Consider the following 19,081-nt stretch of genomic DNA (forward strand, 5'->3'; position numbering starts at 1 on the left):
AAAGCAATGTATTTTAACTGTATTTTGCCCGAGGTTTATTTGAGCGTCACAACGCACATGTCATCAAGAGAAACTTCTCCCAGTTTCAGCGACACCAAGTTTGTTTCTATCTGTCAAGTGGGAGCGGAGTTGTGCTTCGAAATCAGAGTCGGTTCCGTTGTGCACTTGTATACTAGGTAGGCTAGACACCTTATGACAAAGAAATATTTCACTTGTGCACTACTCGTGTGAGGTATTACACAATGAACATATCTATCATAAGTCCGCGTATGCTGTTGGGAATTGTTTGAATATGAGCGAGGACGATTGATGATTGGTGACTTGTTTTGCTTCTGCTTCGATGAATGAGTTCTCATTTCTCAAATTTGCGTGACTATGCTGTTAGTTTCTTGATTCTGTCTATACAAATTACTAACTTATAAAGTTCCCATTTTATTTATTATAACACAAAGGCTTTTGCCTTCGGGCAAATTTTGCTGAATGTTACATCGCGCTCAGTAACCAATGAGACAGTAAAAGGGAAAAGGGCAAAGTTGTAAACATCACATCGGTATTTATATGTGGCACACTAGTTCAATCGAGGAAATTATCTGACGTAATTAAGGAAAACTCAAGTCTGGTAAACAACTGAATTACAAAATCCCAAATTAAATTCCAATCATCTCGAAAACAACTCGTGAGTCGTGACATAATCGTCACAACCTTAGAGCAGCATGGTCCAACTACTTTTGACTTACGGGCCACTTTACAAAAAACGTTACAACTTGCGGGCCACTTTGTTCATTCACATCTATAATGTCTACTAATATGACGTAACAAACAAAGGGATGATGCGATGCAATGATGCTGTCGCAATTATTGGATTATGCCAAATTTCTGAGTGTTGTGCAATAGCCAGTATTAGGGTTCCAATTTAAAAGATACAACATGAAAACTGTGGAATATTTAAAGGAAACAAAAACGTCCGGAACACTAGGTACATATCAGCCTTTAAGAAGCCCCGTTGTACTGACGAGACCCGATAGGTTGAAACATTATAGAGTATAGACCCTGCGGTCTACCACTTTGAATTAAATTTTTGAAACTTTTTATCCAAATGCTATACTTGTTCTAATTGAAATAAATTAAATCAATACTGTGAAAGCTCGCGGGCCGCAAAAATTTTATCGGCGGGCCGCATGCGGCTCGCGGGCTGGTAGTTGGACCACGCTGCCTTAGAGTAATACTCCACTTGTTTTTTGACTTTAACCCTTTAACGGAAAATATGTTACAACATTAACATGAAAATTTCGAATTATAGATCGGAATTGCCGCCACATTTAATCAAAAGTTTGTGAAAAATATATCAATTAATGTAATATAAAATTGTTTACGACATAGAACTCTCAGCTATCGAATCAGTGAAGCATAACACTGCGTGACGTAATCAACTGCTTCCCCTGTGCGTGCATTTTGATTCATTCAGTCTTTTTTGGCTTTTATGTTCAACGCCGCAACATGTCTTTGTGCTGTTGCTGTCACAAGTTCTATTTTGATTTATTCGTTCAATGAAACTTCAATATAATCAGATTATACAGTTGTCGAGGTGTACAATTAATTCTAAGATTAAGAAAAGCGAAACAACGACCTGAGACTCATTCATTATCGAGGACTAAGGTACCTGTACCGAATAAGGCCCACCTAACACTTTTTTGAAAATAACTCATGAACCATAAATAAGAATAGACTGAAAAATCGTATTCTATTAGTGAGGGTATATGACTACAACATATTAAAACTACAATACCTGACAACCCCCCAAAAATTTTTTATAAAGAAATTAAAAATTCCAAAAAATGGGCCTTATTAGGAGCATAGGTTCCTAATAAGGCCCACCAATTTTGTGAGTATTTTGATTCAAAACATAGTAATAGACAACATATAACATTATTAGAAATTTCACATTTTAAGTTGTACAAACATTTAAAAAGATTCCACTAGGCGCATCAAAGTAACTGCAACAATTTGCCAACTGATGACTGGAACCACTCTTGAAGTATGGACATCAATTAGCCAGGCATCTTGTATGGGCCTTATTAGGCGTATGTGGCATCAACGAAAAAAACGTCACATTTTTATCATCAGAAAAATTTTAGCAAAAAAAAGTGCATTATCCTTTTCAATACTAAGTTGGTTGTTACATGAAAACTTCAGCCGGCTGACAACAGTTCATTTAACTGGCCAGATTCTCACTTACCTTTTTTCTAAATTAACAAAACCACCTTAACTGCAAATATCAAATTTTTGTTGTGCTCTAGCGAATCGGTTGATCACGTGACAAGGATGAAATCTGGTAAACCATTATGAATTTATATTAGTTTTTATGTAGGGACAAAATCTTTTATTTATTTGCACGGGTTTGCGAAATATGAGCAATGGGCCTTATTAGGGACCGGGCCTTATTCGGTACAGGTACCTTACAATTCAACAGACAAACATTGTAATTGAAGTGGTCGTCCTTACAGGCTAAGGAACGATAAACAATCATTTCATTACAAGTTTATTAACTTAACCATTAGTTATCGTTTTGGTTATCAAGATTTTTGTTTTTTTTTTTTGCTTCACGTTAATGAAATTATTGGACCACCTTCACCAGGTGTATGGTTATGTTCGCGAAGATAATCGCTTTTGTGACTTGAAGATTCATCCTGTGACTTCGACGTAAACTGCCTAGAAGCAGCGTCAGAGTTTTAAGTCGGGCCAGGCTCGGGCTTAAGTTTAAAAAAATCCGGCCAGATTCGAGCCCGAATTTATACTCACGCCCTGTCACAGCCATGACAACGTTTCGTCGTAATTTCACTTTCTTTACACGAACGCGCCTATGGTGCTAAATAATTTCCCAGAGTGGAACGCGTAGCTAAATAATGATTGTCAAATAATGGCATCAAAAGATGACTATGGTTCATTTGGAAAGCTTAATCTTCGGGCTTCAAATAAATCAGGTTAACAGCATGGGACTCGTTTACAATTCTGCCATCTATTGACAGCATATGGCATGGAATATAGATGATGTTAGCGCTGTTGCATTAAAACGCAATGTGTAAAACAATGTGGTACAGGTTTATCGACAAACGGACTAAAACAATGTACAATCATGCCTGGTCGATCGTAGGCTATATAGGACAGATTTAGACAGATTTTATGACTATTGGCTTGCTCAAGATCACCCAATACAGAAATACGGTAGTTTATTGTGGATCTATTTACCGAAGGTTGTTTGTGGCCGATTTCAGGTAAAATTCCGATTGTCACTGTATGTCTAAAATGAGCTGCCTTTTTCTTCAAGTAGAAAAAGGAACCCATGTTTCGCTCATTTCTAGACGCTCTTCATTGTTCCAGGTCTTTGACTTTACATCTGTTTGCTGATAAATTCCTATAAAACTAAAAATTAAAGAGAAAATAGGCCTATGCATGTCCGGCTTAGTTTAAACTTGTTCAGGTTAGCTTTTTGTCGTTTCAAGACATCGAAATCGGTGGGGTTAACCATTAATCGGTGGAGTCGGCTGTTAAGTGTTAAGCTGTGCTGTGCCGATGCGCTAGTTTTGAAGAATCGTAATAAAAGGACACTGTGAAAATTTCAAAAACTTTTAAATTATATGTACACGTACAGTGTGTAGTCTATATTTGCACATGTATTTATAAAATATGTTTGCGATATATGTTATAAACATACTTTATATAGGCTAAGCTAACATGTGGCATATGTGTACATAGCCTATATAAAACTTATAACATATATAAATAGAAGATCAGAAAAAGAAAGCATTTTCAGAACGTAAATGAAAGTGGAAATTACCAGAGCGTGTAAAAACTTACCGACTGAATATTTTGTTTTACAATCAGCTTGCTGAATAAAAATTTATCCCAAGTGATTTTGCATTTTTAAATTATGGGTGATAATATTCTGAAAGATGCGTTGTTAGAGGCAGGAAAGTCAGTGGCAAACAGGGTTGCGTCTCATATGCCAGAAAATGTGAGAAAGACAGCAACGTATTTGAAATCTCAAATTACATCAATCATCAAGCAACCAGGTGAATATCCGTTTGTTTTATTTATAACGTATATGTTTTTATGAAGTCACAGTATTGTGTAATATTGTTTGTATTTATTGTGACATACTAATCAATTCTATTCTTAGGATTTTTTGATGAAAAAACTTCTCTGCAACTGCTGGTTCCAAAGCAAGGAGGAGGATACGAGTTAAACGAAGAAACGTTGATTAAAATTTTTTATCATCCGGATGTGAAAGAGAATCCTGTGATGATTGTGTCGGTGACTGGAGCCATGAGAACTGGAAAATCATTTCTTCTCAGTCTTATGATTCGTTACTTGAGCTCAAAAAAGGTTTTTCTTTCAAAATGGTTGTCAGGTTTTTGATGATAAAAGATACAAATAGATTCGGGTGGCGCTTATTGTGGTTAATGCTGCTGCTATCTCCTTAGATAGTATACGCCCATCACCAAAATAGGAAGTTTGACGTTTGACGTCAATGCTTACAAACTGTAAATTTTTATTGCCTGGCTGAGTCGTTAATCACGTGCTCATTGTGAAACACGCATCAGCGACATCGTGACAACAAGAGTCCTGGGAATGATGCGTTTGTAGTTCACTGTCTTTTATAATGTTGTGCACTTCCTTATGGTCGGTGCTTGTGGCTGTTTGCACATTTTACCTTTTAACATGTTTTTAGGTTTACAGCTTTCACCTTTGTCTTAGCTTTCGTACTCTTGTCTCCTTAGGATTATTTATGAGCACCACACACTATTGCCCAAACACCACACCGTGTTTGCCTTTATTCGATGACTAGTGTTTGTCCTGAGAGGAGAGGTTGCGTTAGTTTGCACTGATGTGCAGCTTTCGTTGTTAGAACGCCTTCTCTTTATTGCGGTTGTCGTGTTGGCCATCTCTAGGTTTTGTAGCAGTCGCGGCTCGGGTCGTAGCGATTAATTTCATGACTCATGAGTTTCATGACTTTTATCACTGCATCGTTGCCAACTTGCCATTGTATATCTTTGACTTTTAGTCTTTGTGGCGCCACGACTCGCCGTTAGAGTGACATTGTGCCTGGCTTTTACTCTATTTTTGTCGTAATAGTTATTTTTTGTATTTCAGAGTCCAGCTGAGCAAGCTCCTGAAGAGAAAATTCCTCAATATTTCAAATGGAAAGAAGGTTGTGAAAGGGAAACATTGGGCATACATATGTGGAGTCAACCTTTTCTAATTACCAAGAGTGACGGTTCAAAGGTGGATCATGTTGCTAGATACTGTACAGGATAAGTATTAAATGAAAGCATTAACAAATAATTTAATGAACAAGAAAGGTCAGAAAGCTTTGTAATATGTAGCTTTGCATTAAGCGGGTTTTACTCATAAAGGTCGCCATTCTGCTGATGGATACGCAAGGAGCTTTCGATGAAAGCGGACACAAGGCGTCATCTGACATCTTTGCATTCAGCACCTTGCTCAGTTCCTTGCAGATTTATAATATTCAAGGATACATCAATGAAAACCATCTTCAACCCTTGAGTGTGCGTCGTTTTTACCTTTCTGAAGTCTTGCATTACAACAGCGATTGGCAACCTTGATTACTTGATACAAACTTTCCAAAATCGTTGACACACAAACTAAGATATAAAAATACGCTAAAATATTTGAAGCTTTAAAGTTTCAACACAAGCTTGTTGGTTAGAAAACTGTAGTCATATAACCAGACCTGATCACTCATTGTTATAGCGTCGATATGAACCGTTGTTGTTTTGTTTATTTTTAAGACTTTCACAAAATATTCTTCGAATCTGAACAACTTGATGAAGAAGAACGGAGTTGAGTCGAAACAACCTTTTCAAGTAAACATGTTAATCACACACTTAGCTAGACTTACTTAATTACGGGAAATTTTGTTTTGGTCCAGTGTCATAAGGTTGCATTATTTCGATATTTCCACTCATTCATTAATGTTGTAACACGACTAGAGAGAAGTTTATCAAAACATTAACATCACGCAGAAGATCTCGATTTTCGAGTTGTTTGAGTAAACCCATCTATAATATTTCGCTTCAATATTCTGCTATTGCCACGCTGTTTGTGCTGTAATGCCTCACATACAGCTAAGGTTCACCCATATCAAAATGCAAAGGCCAAACAAGCGTAATTACGCAATTGGCAATATGTTTTACATTACAATAAAGCTGTATAAGATCAAGGACCAAAATTACATCAGTTGGTAGATGTTTGTTATTGCTATGTAATACCATGTACGGTTCTATTGCTATTCCTATGTTTCAAGTTTGACCTTTACCCCTGTGTGCTGCCTTTTTGAATGCTGTTTAAAAGCACCTACTTTCTTTCAGCTGTGTTTGCGATATTTTACGTCTTCACTAAGCTGAAAGGTTTAGAATTTATTCTTTTTAATCTTACTATTTAAGTGGCAACCTCTGCAGTTTTGATTACACTGTGGCGAACTTAACAACTTACATGTCATGCTGGAAGACTGTCAGATTCTTTAGCTACATCGCTTTATTAGCATATTGCTCACTGTTAATCTGCTTCATACTAAATGACGCAGTTTGATTTTTGACAAATGTGATGTTTTTAGAGACTCTATTTCTTGCAACGAGATTGGGCAGGTAAAAAAAAATACCCTTGGGGAGTTGAAGGTGGACAACAATACATTGAATCTAAGCTTTCAGAAACAGGATCAAACAATGGCGACATCACTGCAGTCAGAAAGGAAATTAAAAATGCCTTCAAGAATGTAGGATGTTGTCTTCTACCAAGTCCCGGAGATTTGGTTAATGGACAAGGTGATCCCCCTTATGAAGGGTATGAACTTTGTTTCAAAGGTAAGTACAAACAAAGGTTTGTGATGGACAGTCAACTACTGGACAAAACAATTATAAATTGTTTTACAACAATATATAACTTATAGCAAAAATTCTGTAATTAAACAATCATCGTAGACCTAGTTGCTCAAAGGCCCATCTTATACAGTACAACGATAGGCAAGAATCAGCATCAATTATTATAATCATAGGTAACAAAAGGCGTTTTATTTGTGATTGCTTGCAATAATGTAAAGAGAATTAGGATACAAACCAACTTTAATAAAATTTATGCTACAGATGTAGAAGATGTGTTCAAAAAGCATTTGCACAATTTTTTCCATGAGGTGTTTGATCCAAACAATCTTACACCGAAAGAAGTGAGCGGGATGAAATTGCAAGGCGAAAATGTCTTAAATTATGTTCATCAGTACCATATGCTTCTTAAAAGCGGGGCAATATCCAGTCCCTTGACAGCGATAGAAGTAAGTTTGCAATTATACACCAGATTTGTTAGCCTGCTTAATAATTTGCAATTGTATAAAATTTAAATAAGACTTGGACACTCCATTAAACTCAAGATTTTATTATTCTACAGGCAGATGCCGTGGCGACTGCTCAAACCATGACTAATGCATTAGTAAAAGAATACCATCAAAGAATGACCCAAGTAAGATAATCTCAGCTTGTTGTTGGGACCACATGTACGTAACTCATAAAAATGTATGTTAAATTTAAATCAAGTTATGTTCCCAAATGTGCAAAAACTTAAAAGAGTCAAGTTTTACGTTTAACTTCTTTTACATGAAAGCAATTATGCTGCAGGTGGCACAAAGTTACTTAAGTGAAAAACAGCTCCAGGACGATCACAAGACGTTGAAATCTGAACTTGGCAAAAATTTTAAATCAGAAATGGAGAAAGTTTTGAAAACATATCCGAATATCTTTGAAAAATACCGAAATCTACTAGATGTAGAGATTGAAACAACTTTGGTTCTTTATCAACAAATACGTTTCACAGAAGAAGTACAAAAATATTTCCGTTAATTAATTAAATAATTACGAGTAAATCTGTAGCATAATGCTATATTTTCCCTTTTAAAGATTAATATTTGCGTAGAATAAAAAAATCTCAAATTTGAAAAAATGAAATCTTGTAACTCGGGTTTGCTTCACTGAAAACGGGTGTTTTTTCAGCTAAAGTTTCGCAATGAACATGAAAAAATAGTTTCAAAAGCAGTGCAAGAATTTCGCGAAGATTTACAAAAAGTATGTACTTGTATGTGAATGACTTAAGAAATAAATAAATACAAATACATGTGCTATTATATGTTATTATATAACATCACATTATTATAGTATATAATTACATGAAATAATTATGTGATAAATATAACCTATGCAAATATGTAAAATTGACGACATATGGGCTTTGTCGTATTTATGGTGACCCTCATTTACTAAGTCCACCAAAGCAAATAGTTTTACAACTTAACAAATATTTTGGAAAGCATGACAGATACTTTTGCTCTTCAGGGCATGGATAGCGAAAGGTGTCGTAAAAACGCGATACACTTCATTCGAGAAAATATCGAGACAGATGCCTATGCTGAATATGAAAGCATTTTGCTGAAAAGATTGCAAGTCTGCGAAGAAGATTTAATGACAGCAATGAAAGAAGTTTGTTGAAAACTCGAAATACTATAAGTTAATTCAAGTTCAACTAAGTTAAAACTAAGCTAACAACTTCTAATTAACAAAACAAAAGCTAAAATGAATTTTTAAATATGTAAATATAAACGGTTTAGTTTTAACGTCAATCTTTTCCAGTCAATAAATTTTATGAATATCCTCATTTCTGAGTTGCAGCAATTTTACAACTAATGGGTTTTATTCACTTCCAAAAACTCTTACTAAACAAAAAAACTCTTTTCTGTTTTTAACTTTGTGTCAGTTATGGGCAGATTAGATCCTTATTTGGCAAATGGCTAAAAGTCATGTTTTTGATAAAGTACTAACGATCCTTATTATTTATAACCAGAAGGAGGCATTTCTTGCCAGAGGATCAGCTTCAAATACAGAAAACCCAAGCAAGGTGCGAAACCTTAACTTAAGCATTAAGTCACTGATCTTCATTGATTCAAGTGTTTCGCTATTACATAAAATATTAATTATGTCAGTTATGTTGTTTCGTTTGTTTGAAGGTTAATATTTATCGTTGGTATTTATTAGATAAAGAAACTGGCGTTTACACACTTGAACAAATACAAGAAAAGTTTACTGCAGGTACTTAGGTATTAATTGTTATCAGCTTAGATAAATTAGTTTGTATTAAAAATGAATACTTAACGTACAAAAATGCATTTACAAGCAACTAAAAAAGACGCTGTACAGACTTTTGTCTTAACGCGTCCATCATTTTTTGTGCAACTAAAATTGATTTGTTTCATGCACAGCTTGGAGAAAAAGGTTTCATGAAAGAAACAATTGAAAATCGACACAAGCCAATGATAACTGCTCAAATTGAAAAGTTTCAAACAGAAGCTTTTGAAAAATTTCCAGGAAATGATGAAATACCGAATGTATCAAAAGCACTTGAAACAGCTTGCAATGCAGCCTATGTGATTTTCCTGATGAAATATGATGTCTTATTTGTGAGTAAAATAACTTCATAAAACGTGTATTAAATATAGACTTGTAAATCAAGATAACATTCCCCAAGATTAAATAAAAAATAAATTGAAATATGTTCAACTCTGCACGTTATAAGTTTATTGCATCTCCGGGAAAGTTTTGGCAAATAATTTGGCTTGAACCAGATTTAATTTTTTAGCTTAAAGTGCAGTATGGAACAATTTTGGTAATTCTTATTAGTTGTCTAAAATCATTTTCCATCCACAATGAAAAATGATTCCTAATTTATGGCGATTCTTCTTTATAGTCATCTAACACCCATATTCAGCTTACGTCTTCGCAAAAAAATTATTTTTACAAGTTGGTGATTTATGTAGCAATTCTAAGTTCTTGAAATGACTTTAAAAATATTACTTTTATGTTTAATGCAGAAAAAACAGGAAGCTGAATTCAATTTACGCCGAGAAGAAGTAAAAACGAAATATCTTCGGTTCATGAATAAGGTAAATATTGATTTAAATCTTTATCTAACCACCACTAACAATGAAGAAGATATGCTGACAACGCTGAATAAGTCTCATAATGTCAAGTCAATCCAGGCAAATAACCCCACGCTCTTTTCCATGATTTGGTGCAAATATCATTTACAATTTTGTTGACAAATCGATGTAGTTTATATATGGTCTATATTGTAACATTTATCTGAAAACTTGCAAAATCAAAAAGTAACCTGTGGATATCGCAGCAAACTTCTAATGTCTACATCAACCACACAAACCTAAGAGATATACACGAGATGTTTCTAAGAAAACAGAAAGAAAGCTATCAATCCAATGACTGGAAAAAGACGGAGATCTACGATCACTTCAAAAAGTTGGAACTCCAGTGCATTGAGGATGAATACAAAAGATTGGCTGCTGACATGGTGAAGAAAAAGGGAGTTTATAGAGAGTCAGGAGTTGGATCAAAAATTCTGGCAAAAATAGCAATCGCCTTTATTTCAATTCCGCTTTTAGTAATAGGCGTACCTGTAGCAGTTATCTTGGCCCCATTTGTCATCGTAGGTGTCATCGTTTCTGCAGCCGTGGATACGCTTAAAGGAAAATAGTTATACAATAATATACAGCTACGATTGCCTTTCTCTCGGTTTTTACCAAAATGGTCGTTGTATAGCTCTTAGTTATTTTGTGTCCGTTTAGTCTTGTAGGCGTTTGCTGCACTTATTGAAGTTGCTAAACCAAAATAATGGGTAGCATTTAACTAAGTCCAGTTGGTTAATTAGCCACACTTGCAGTGAAAAAAATACCAAAGTAAAGTCTACGGTATCATAAATAAGCCATAAAATATGTCGTTGTTTGTAAACAAGTATATGTACGGATATTATAAGTTAACATAATGTATTAGTTATTATGTAAATAAGTTATTGATTGGTAGACGGTAGCAATTATGTGCAGTTTGAAAAATAATTAGTTTTTAAAAATAGAATAACATTTTGTGATGAACATAAACATTTAATGGTGTTACGTCGTGTGATGTGCTATATACACTGTTGTATATATTATTTTTTGTGCGAATTTGTAGCTAATAATTAACATCCTCATCAAAAGAAACTCAAATGTAGCGAAATTGGTTGAAACTGTGTGTAAAAGGTTAAGGTCACGGTTAAAGTTAAACTTTGCATAGAAAATAGCGATTATATTGAAGCCCGTCGTAAAATCTTTTTAATAAGGGAGAAAAGAGTAAGTAGCGGAAATCAATTCAAAGTTTGCAAACAGCAAGAGAGCGCAAGGGTTGCTTCAGTTAAGGAAGTAACTGTCACCACTTCATTGGTTGCAAAAGTAGTCCTCAGTAATGAATGATTAGTCTGATTATGAAGTGAAGACACATTCAATGAATCTAAATCTCATGGCTTGTGGTTTTGCTACAAATTCATGTTCATGTAAATTTCTTATCGTCCACCAGGTCCACTAAACATGAGCAAGTGTCGTTAATGCCTTAGCCAAGGACAGTGCAAATGGTATGGCGCCACTGGGTATCGAACACGAGCCGCATTTATTGCGAAGGCCAGCGCTCTTAATAACCGCTCCGCTACTGAGCCTCCTGCGTTATTAAAGCAACGCGGTAAATGTATTAGAATCTTTTTTCTATAGACGGAGGATAATCTTTGCACCATATCTTGGGCATTAGGGATGACGTGACGTTCACGGCTGTCGTGTGATTCTTTGTGGTTATGGTGTCCAGCTTAAAAATTGTTGCCAAAATACCTTGATTTGAAATTTGTCTTCGTGCATTTTCCGATCGACCCGGCACACATATTCTACCCCAGGAATTCGATTGAGTGAATTCATTGCAGAGTATTTGAAGAAATTTACAACCTATATAACTTTTAACAGGTGAGTTAATACCTGAGCTGTACATCGAGTTTAAAAACGTCAAAAGCAAAGCCACACGAATTTAACTCCTATTGGAGGTTTTGTTTGAGAATGACTATTATTATTAACGCACACACAAGGCCAGCCAGCATGTCCGCTACAAATCATCAAATTGAAAGATGGAAACATGACGCATAAGCGTCGATCAACGCAGGTACTGGGTGGTTCAAAGATTGTTGAATCTAAAGCTTAGAAAATGGCGACAGTCACTGTAGAAAGAAGCTTCAGATGATAAATAGTGGGGGCGCTTCACGATTTATTTGAAAATAAAAGTTAAACGAAAGCGATAAGAAAGTTGTTAAAAGCGGCTCAGTTGACCGCGCTTGATACAATATCACCATCGACATCAGATAACAGATAAAATAATTCTTTCTCTCGTTCCTTGCGTTGCTTGGTGAGCACCTTCAGTCTCTCGTTGAATGCTGAGCCCTGATTGGTTGGAGAAGGACCTACAAAGACAAAAGCTTGTCACTTACCTAGGTACAAGTTTCATCATTGAACATGAAACATGTTGTATAGTTCAACAGTATGAAATTTCTTTTGAACAAACCTAAGTCACCGGTGTGCTGGTGATCTTGAGTTCTGCCCAGTTCCTCCAACTCAGCCGGAGATTCTTCCTCTGGAATTGAACAATATTAAATAAAAGAAATATCGAAAATACTTAATAATATCACCACCTACCTTGACAGACTAGTTGGCTCAGTTGATTCGAAACAAGACTAATTCTCGAAACTTCCAACATGAAGCGATGATGTAAAAACACTAGGTGGCACACCACGTATCCGTGACGTGCAAGTAGCTCAGAGCGCCTACGTCACAATAAAGTATGTATGACTCATAATATACTTAATGAAGTGGAACATCAGAACCAGCAGTAACGTTTACTTCTGTGCGATCAGGAATTCCAGAATTTTTTCTATACTTCCGCAAGTGACGTCAATTCGACCTTTGACCTTATTCAGCTGCAAATAATCACGTGATGATCGCTTAACCACGGAATTGGTTGAAAAAAAGATGAAGTGATACCTTCGATTCTTCCTCGATGCTCACTGAGATTTCTTTCATCGATTTGCTAAACTTCTCCATACTCGATGACGTCATCGTCCTTATCCTGCTTCCGTAAGTTTTCAATGAATCGAGCTCTTCATCGCCACCATGCAGGAAGTATGCGGTGGGCAGCGGAAGATGTTTCACGCCGAGCACCAACTGCGTCACCATCCCAGCGTTGGATGAAAGAGCACAGACCTGCGGAATATATCTCCCGTGTGATGATGACAAGCATGTGGCTGACATCACGGCTTCAATAGCAAGAGCATGCGGGCTGACGATTAACCAACAACGGCCAAGTAACCTAATTCTTGTCGCCTACAACTCCCACCTTCGATGCACAGGTCAAGGCATGGACGTGTAACCAGGACCGCTCGACGTCATTAAATGAATGATTGTGATTGGTCGCTTTTCCACTGATAACCTGCGTATAAAAGGACTTGATGAAACGTCACAAACACTCGACTTAACACCTCACGTGACCCACCTTCCTCGTGGCGGTGATATCAGATGCGAGGATCGCGGATCGGGACAAGATCGCGTCCAACCTCAGGATCAACCCCCCACTGGCTCCGCCCTCCGCGTGCCAATCAGGCATCTCGCGTTTGTAGAACGCTATGACGTCAGAGAGAAGCACGTGGATGGTCTCGGTGAATCTTCCCAACATCTCCAACCCACCATGGGACTTCCCCGAATCCAGTGGATGCGTGGGTGATTCCCCCATTGCAGGAAGGCAGTCGTTATGGTTACCGATGAGGAATCTCCGAAGTGAGAGCGAATGAATATGGAGGACAGTAGAGCAGCAGCGGATGATTATTTCGGAGGATTTTGACCAGGATTGTGCCAGAGATCTCAACGTTTCTAAGCTTCCAGTGTCGTCCAGGTCACCAAGCAGCTCCTCCATAAGATTACACGATTCATTCATGGCTCGCATCCACACCTCTATCACTTCACCAACGCTCTTAGCATCCACAGATGTGTCCTGGAGGGATGATGCATTGTCACGTGATACTTTCATTGGATGAACGCAACAAACCTGCTTAAATTTCCTCACCCGTGATCCCACAAAGGCTGGCTTGGTGAGAGGATCCTTCATCATCATCTTACAGCTCTTCATGCAGGAGTCGGAGTCAGCAACAATCTCGGCAATAGCTCGGCTCATTTTCTTCACCTGTAAGTGATGAAGTGTTTAGTCACGTCTCTGATCACAACAGTGGCGATGATGAGGTTGAACGTCATATAAAAACTCCACCTCTTGATAAAATCCATGTAATAACTTCTCATCATGACGTGGACGGGAAATAATCTCGAAAATCCGACCAACCAAAGGATGCAATTTTTCCTCCTCAGCGTCTGCATCAACTTCTTGACTTAATGATGAGTCGAGGTCAACGGCAGGTCTTAGAATAGAAATTCAAGTTCAAGATGACAAAAACATATTCTATAAACTTTCAATGACCTTGAATTCCATCGTACCCGGATGTGCCGAGGATTTCATCGACATCATCATTAGCTCTCTTGGAAGAAGTAACGGGTCGAGCAAAGTCTATTCCGGGAGTATTGGGTTCAAATCCCAGCCTGGACAACTTCTTATTCAAAGTATGCATTTCTTTTATCATTCCTGTAAAGATAACCGACATGTCAACCAGCATCGCCGACGTATTTTGAGCACAGCTTAATCAGCTTATCAAGGTTTGCTGCCTGTGCTTGATTTTTAGGCTTCGGCATCAGTCAATATCGAGCTGCATTATGACGTCATAAATCGCAAGTGATACCTGATAATGCATCTTTGTCGGAGAAATCTCTCAAGCCTTTCCTCTCCTCGCTCACAAGCTCTGGATGGCAGGACATCGACATGAGAGCGAGTCGTAAAGATGCTGCTCTTGCTTTCACCTCCGATGCAGCAGCGAGGAATCCCTCCTGATACGACAACTTAGTGGAATCCTCTATCAGCTGGTTGCCGCTAGCAACAATGTGCGAGATACCCTGGAGTATAAAGAAGTTAAAATGAGTACGCACAGCACATTCTGTTGTTTTCTATGCACAGTGAGTTTGTGGTCTTATTTGTTACGCTCCTATATCATTCACTGCACGAGCAGACAGTTGAATGGAATGATTGAGCAGAGGATTGTTCACTTCAATAAATAAGCAGCATGTGCAATACTCAGCACCTCATTGAGCTGACTGATATGAGCAAGGACTCCATTCCTGTAGATCGGGTCACTGCTCGAGGCAACGACTCCATTTGCGACTGATGCCAGAAGTCTTGATTTTCCAGTAACGCTGATGAGATGTTTTGACAAACTGACCTCATCTAGGTTGACTATTTCCTCGTGACACTTTTCAAATTCACTAGAAACAAAGACATACGTGCTCGTATTAAAAACATGTTTTCTTGTCAATGTTGACAAATTTATCTGGAACACTTAACTGAAGCAGTTGTAGATATTCAGAGATATTACACTGTGCTCAAATTCATGGTCACCTCACAATTTCATTCTCGATGCAAGCCATGAGCTGTCCCACATCGAGGCAACTGCTGCATCCATGGATGAGATTCTGAAGCAATCCCGGCCAGGAGTCAGTCAAAATCTTCACATTTTCTTTCTTGAATGATGTGGAGTCATTATCATCCAAGTTTGACATCACAATGAGGAAATATTCTATGATCTGGGTTGAAAGTCCGTTGACGTTTGATGCGATGGTGAGAAGGTTCGTGTAAGCGTTGGCGTCTGATGCCAGCATGCTGATGAACTTTGAAGTGTCCTGGACATCATTGCAGTATGTTTGAAACACTTCAAGCGCGGACTTGAGTTTGGGCAAGAAGTTTGCAACATTCTTCTCTCCAACAAGGCTATAGATCCTTAAGAGTTCGGACAATGGTTCGTTTGTGATCGTGAACATTTGTGAAAACAATGCTAGCACAATTGTGATTGTTAATTTTGTCAAAGTTTTTAGTTTTGCCCGTACAACGCGACACACTGAACCATATTCTGAACCATCGTCTTTATCAATGGGCTTCCTGGGCCGATGCTGTGGGCAGGTCTTTGTGACAGCACAAGTGAGGTCGACCAACTTTTGACATTCCTTGACGAGAAGCTTTGACTTCTTTGACATCATCGGAAATCTGACGAGTCACAATTGTAGCATCAACGTGGAAAAACTACTGAGCGTTAATGTAGAGGAAATGCTGACCAAGTATGTTAATATCGCTACTCTCGTGATATTATGTGTTGATCTAAGTCAATAAGACGTTCGGCAGAATCTCTTGTATTTAGACAGTCTTGAACATGAACGGTATTACTCTACATACGAATCACAATGCACAACCAAGAGAGCACATGGCTGTAGCATGGCCAACATAGAAATCTTATTAATTAGTTTATACCTATCAACAAAGTACTCTGTAATATTTTCACATACTGCCATCTTGGCTTTATGGGTGTAACTGATTTAGAAGGTTTTTGCATCTGACCTGTTGTCAAGAAATGCCGACAGACTCATCTGATGTTGAACCAACGACTGGACTTGAGTCTCAAGTTCCAACCTGTCCAAGTTGCATCGATGTTCTGGGCCAAGCATCCTGTCTATCGCTTGCACCTCGCTGACGAAAGCACCCGCGTGGCCGTCTTCTAGCAACCCATCATCACCCGGACTGGCTTTTATCACTGTTATGATGTCATCAAGTGTCTTTTCCACCTGACATCAACATCACAAATAGAAGTTCACTTGCAAACGTCAACAATTATTATCAGAGCAATATGTCTTAACCCATTAACTATGTGCAAATGACTTTGGTCCGTATCAGCGGTGTCTTTGCAACATCAGCCTTTTTGAGATGAAGCACTGGAGCAAACCGAAGATTATTAAACCTGACAATCAGGCCACCTGCTGCACAGCAAAGAGTTTGCTGGAAATTGCTTCTTCATTCCGAGGATATTTGATGGACATGCTCAACGCAGTGGAAAGCATAGGCATCGAATGCTTTAAAGTTGTGAGAAGTCGGTTCATTTTTAGGCTGTTCCTCGACGACAATAAATCTGAGCGTCTCTGGTTTGCTCCTCTGTGGAACTGGTGCACGGCGTGAGCAAAATTGCTGAAGTAATCTACAAAAATAATAAAAAAATAAAAAACACAAACACAATTAACAGATGAATCTTAGGGACAACAAAAATACCATTATTAATGCAAAATAGAAAAAGCAATGAGACAAGACAAATGTATCTTGCACAAGACACAGCGTGAGCATCAGGTACATTCAGGTGATACCAACCAACAAGTGTTTCCATTTTTGTTGCAGTAGTCAGAATTGCCAGATGATCCAGAGCAACATTGCCAAGAGTAACAAGTCTCCGAACTTCAGCGTTGTCAACACACATCAACAGAACAACCAGAGACTAATAAGATGACAATGACAAGATGAAATCAATGCAGTTTTAATTGTAAAGAAAGTTTGCTCTTATATTTAAAATTTCAATTGATGCAATAAATTTCATGTTACAATGCAGTTTTAACCTGGAAAGTTGTTGAAATTGTCCCAGTGAGATCAGATTTGGCTTCAACTTCTTCATCCTCAACACTTCCGCCCATGGCAGAAAGAACCTGAAAAATATAAAGACAATACGAAAAAATTAAAATGAGAGAAATTTTTTAAGCATTTGAAAGCTACTGGAGACAACCTGGGAGCACAAGAGAAGTTTTTCTCCAGAGATGAGAAGTTGCTGAGATGCAACATCAACTTCCTCTTCCACTCCAACATCCTCAGGATATTGATGAGACACTGTCTTCTTTGTTGCCTGCCAATATTTTAAATCAGACAACTTCAAAATCATTACAATTTCCTTGGCTATAAAGGAACAGGAAGAAGACATTAAAACAACTCTGTAGATGAGCTACGAGATGAGGTGTATGCTATGTACATGAGGTTATGAGACGAAGAGTACAATCATTAGCTTAGTGTCAAGCTCACACCTCAATAAAATCTTTGAGAGAGGTCAGCAAAGATTCTGCTGATGATACAATTCGTTCCGTTGACTTGAAACTTAGCGGTGGGTTCTTTGTTGAATTTGTAGCTTGCTTGTCGGATGAAGATATAATTAGTTGGGTTACCTTCCATAAAAATAGGACATCAAACATGTCAGTCTCGTAATCATTCACCAAATACTGAAATACGCTAAGCCTACACTTGTATCAATTATATATTTTGATATTTACTGCGTTTGCAAGCAAAGACCGAACGGATCAAAACGAAATGACGTCACAATTTGAGTAGCTGGGGTCTAGTATAAAAAAGCATCCTGTGGTTGTGCACTTCTGCACTAGACCCAGCTGAACAATATGATACAGCCTAGGCATGTAACTGCCAAGCTTATTCTTAAAAAGTTAAAAAACAATCAGCCAAAGTAATTTAATTTTCAGTAAAGGCGCTTTAATATAAATATGAAAACTAATAACCAATGAACTACTTCTAAAATTAATACATCTTACATTACGTCCAAGGTTACTTTTAAACAGAAGCAAAAACTTACCCTGGTCGCAATGGAAGTGACGATTTTTTGCATGGACTTTGTCGGAAGTGAGACGTTCGTTACGCAAGTTTTTAATCTCATCGCTTCACCATTATGGGAGCAATTACAAAAGTTTATCGACCCACTTTCACTGAACTCACTCATGCTTTACTTATTTGTGACGATTTTTTCTCCTACAAATATTTTCAAAGATTTGTTTCAAAATGAAACGATTCTGGCGTCAAATGTTCCCTGGGACGACTGTGACCGGTCATGCGCGAAACGCAGATTCTCATAAACATCTTAGGAAATCACTACCATGGTCAGAAAATCCGTTAATAGTTTAATACATTTATTTTACCACACATATTTTAGCTCTGATTGTTTAATTTAAATTTAGCACGTAAGAAAAATAACGTGTATTAAATGACATTTATCAAACAAATGAGATTAGAGAAAAAACATTGTTAATTTTCCTTTACCCATGGGTTTTGTGTCCATGCTAGTTGCTACCAGCAATTATTGCCTTGCGTTATTCCCCAATTGCTATTATTAACGACTAGTAAGTATTTTGAACACGTAAGCCTTTTCGGCTTCATTG

The 19,081-nt window shown here is 37.5% G+C and overlaps 2 protein-coding genes across 3 annotated transcripts; one reads left to right on the top strand and one right to left on the bottom strand.

The window, feature by feature from the left end:
• Positions 1-3,813: 3,813 nt before the first annotated feature.
• LOC143447215 (atlastin-like) lies at positions 3,814-11,114 on the top strand. 2 transcript variants are annotated; one of them, XM_076947202.1, is made up of 16 exons: positions 3,814-4,070; positions 4,178-4,383; positions 5,152-5,283; positions 5,415-5,567; positions 5,811-5,885; positions 6,635-6,881; positions 7,161-7,345; positions 7,459-7,530; positions 7,686-7,886; positions 8,058-8,129; positions 8,397-8,540; positions 8,902-8,955; positions 9,093-9,146; positions 9,317-9,514; positions 9,926-9,997; positions 10,240-11,114. In XM_076947202.1, exons 1-16 carry the CDS (start codon positions 3,929-3,931, stop codon positions 10,600-10,602), a joined length of 2,370 nt encoding a protein of 789 aa, XP_076803317.1. In that variant the 5' UTR covers positions 3,814-3,928; the 3' UTR covers positions 10,603-11,114. The 2 variants fall into 2 exon arrangements, with proteins under 2 accessions (XP_076803317.1, XP_076803318.1); XM_076947203.1 differs by lacking the exon at positions 3,814-4,070 and having other exon boundaries at positions 4,242-4,382; positions 5,150-5,283.
• A 1,030-nt stretch (positions 11,115-12,144) lies between these two features.
• Positions 12,145-18,699, bottom strand: LOC143447069 (uncharacterized). The gene is made up of 20 exons (XM_076947000.1): positions 18,502-18,699; positions 17,945-18,082; positions 17,653-17,769; positions 17,489-17,575; positions 17,247-17,370; positions 16,862-17,079; positions 16,449-16,672; positions 15,459-16,100; positions 15,145-15,325; positions 14,749-14,959; positions 14,450-14,594; positions 14,226-14,373; positions 14,028-14,144; positions 13,461-13,955; positions 13,305-13,397; positions 12,953-13,171; positions 12,812-12,888; positions 12,608-12,735; positions 12,477-12,545; positions 12,145-12,375 (listed from the first exon to the last, which is right to left on the bottom strand). The coding sequence occupies exons 1-20, from the start codon at positions 18,643-18,645 to the stop codon at positions 12,236-12,238; spliced, it is 3,717 nt and encodes a 1,238-aa protein (XP_076803115.1). The 5' UTR covers positions 18,646-18,699; the 3' UTR covers positions 12,145-12,235.
• Positions 18,700-19,081: the final 382 nt, after the last annotated feature.

Source organism: Clavelina lepadiformis, chromosome 2 (assembly GCF_947623445.1).
Source record: "Clavelina lepadiformis chromosome 2, kaClaLepa1.1, whole genome shotgun sequence".
In the NCBI taxonomy this organism is placed as follows: Eukaryota; Metazoa; Chordata; class Ascidiacea; order Aplousobranchia; family Clavelinidae; genus Clavelina; species Clavelina lepadiformis.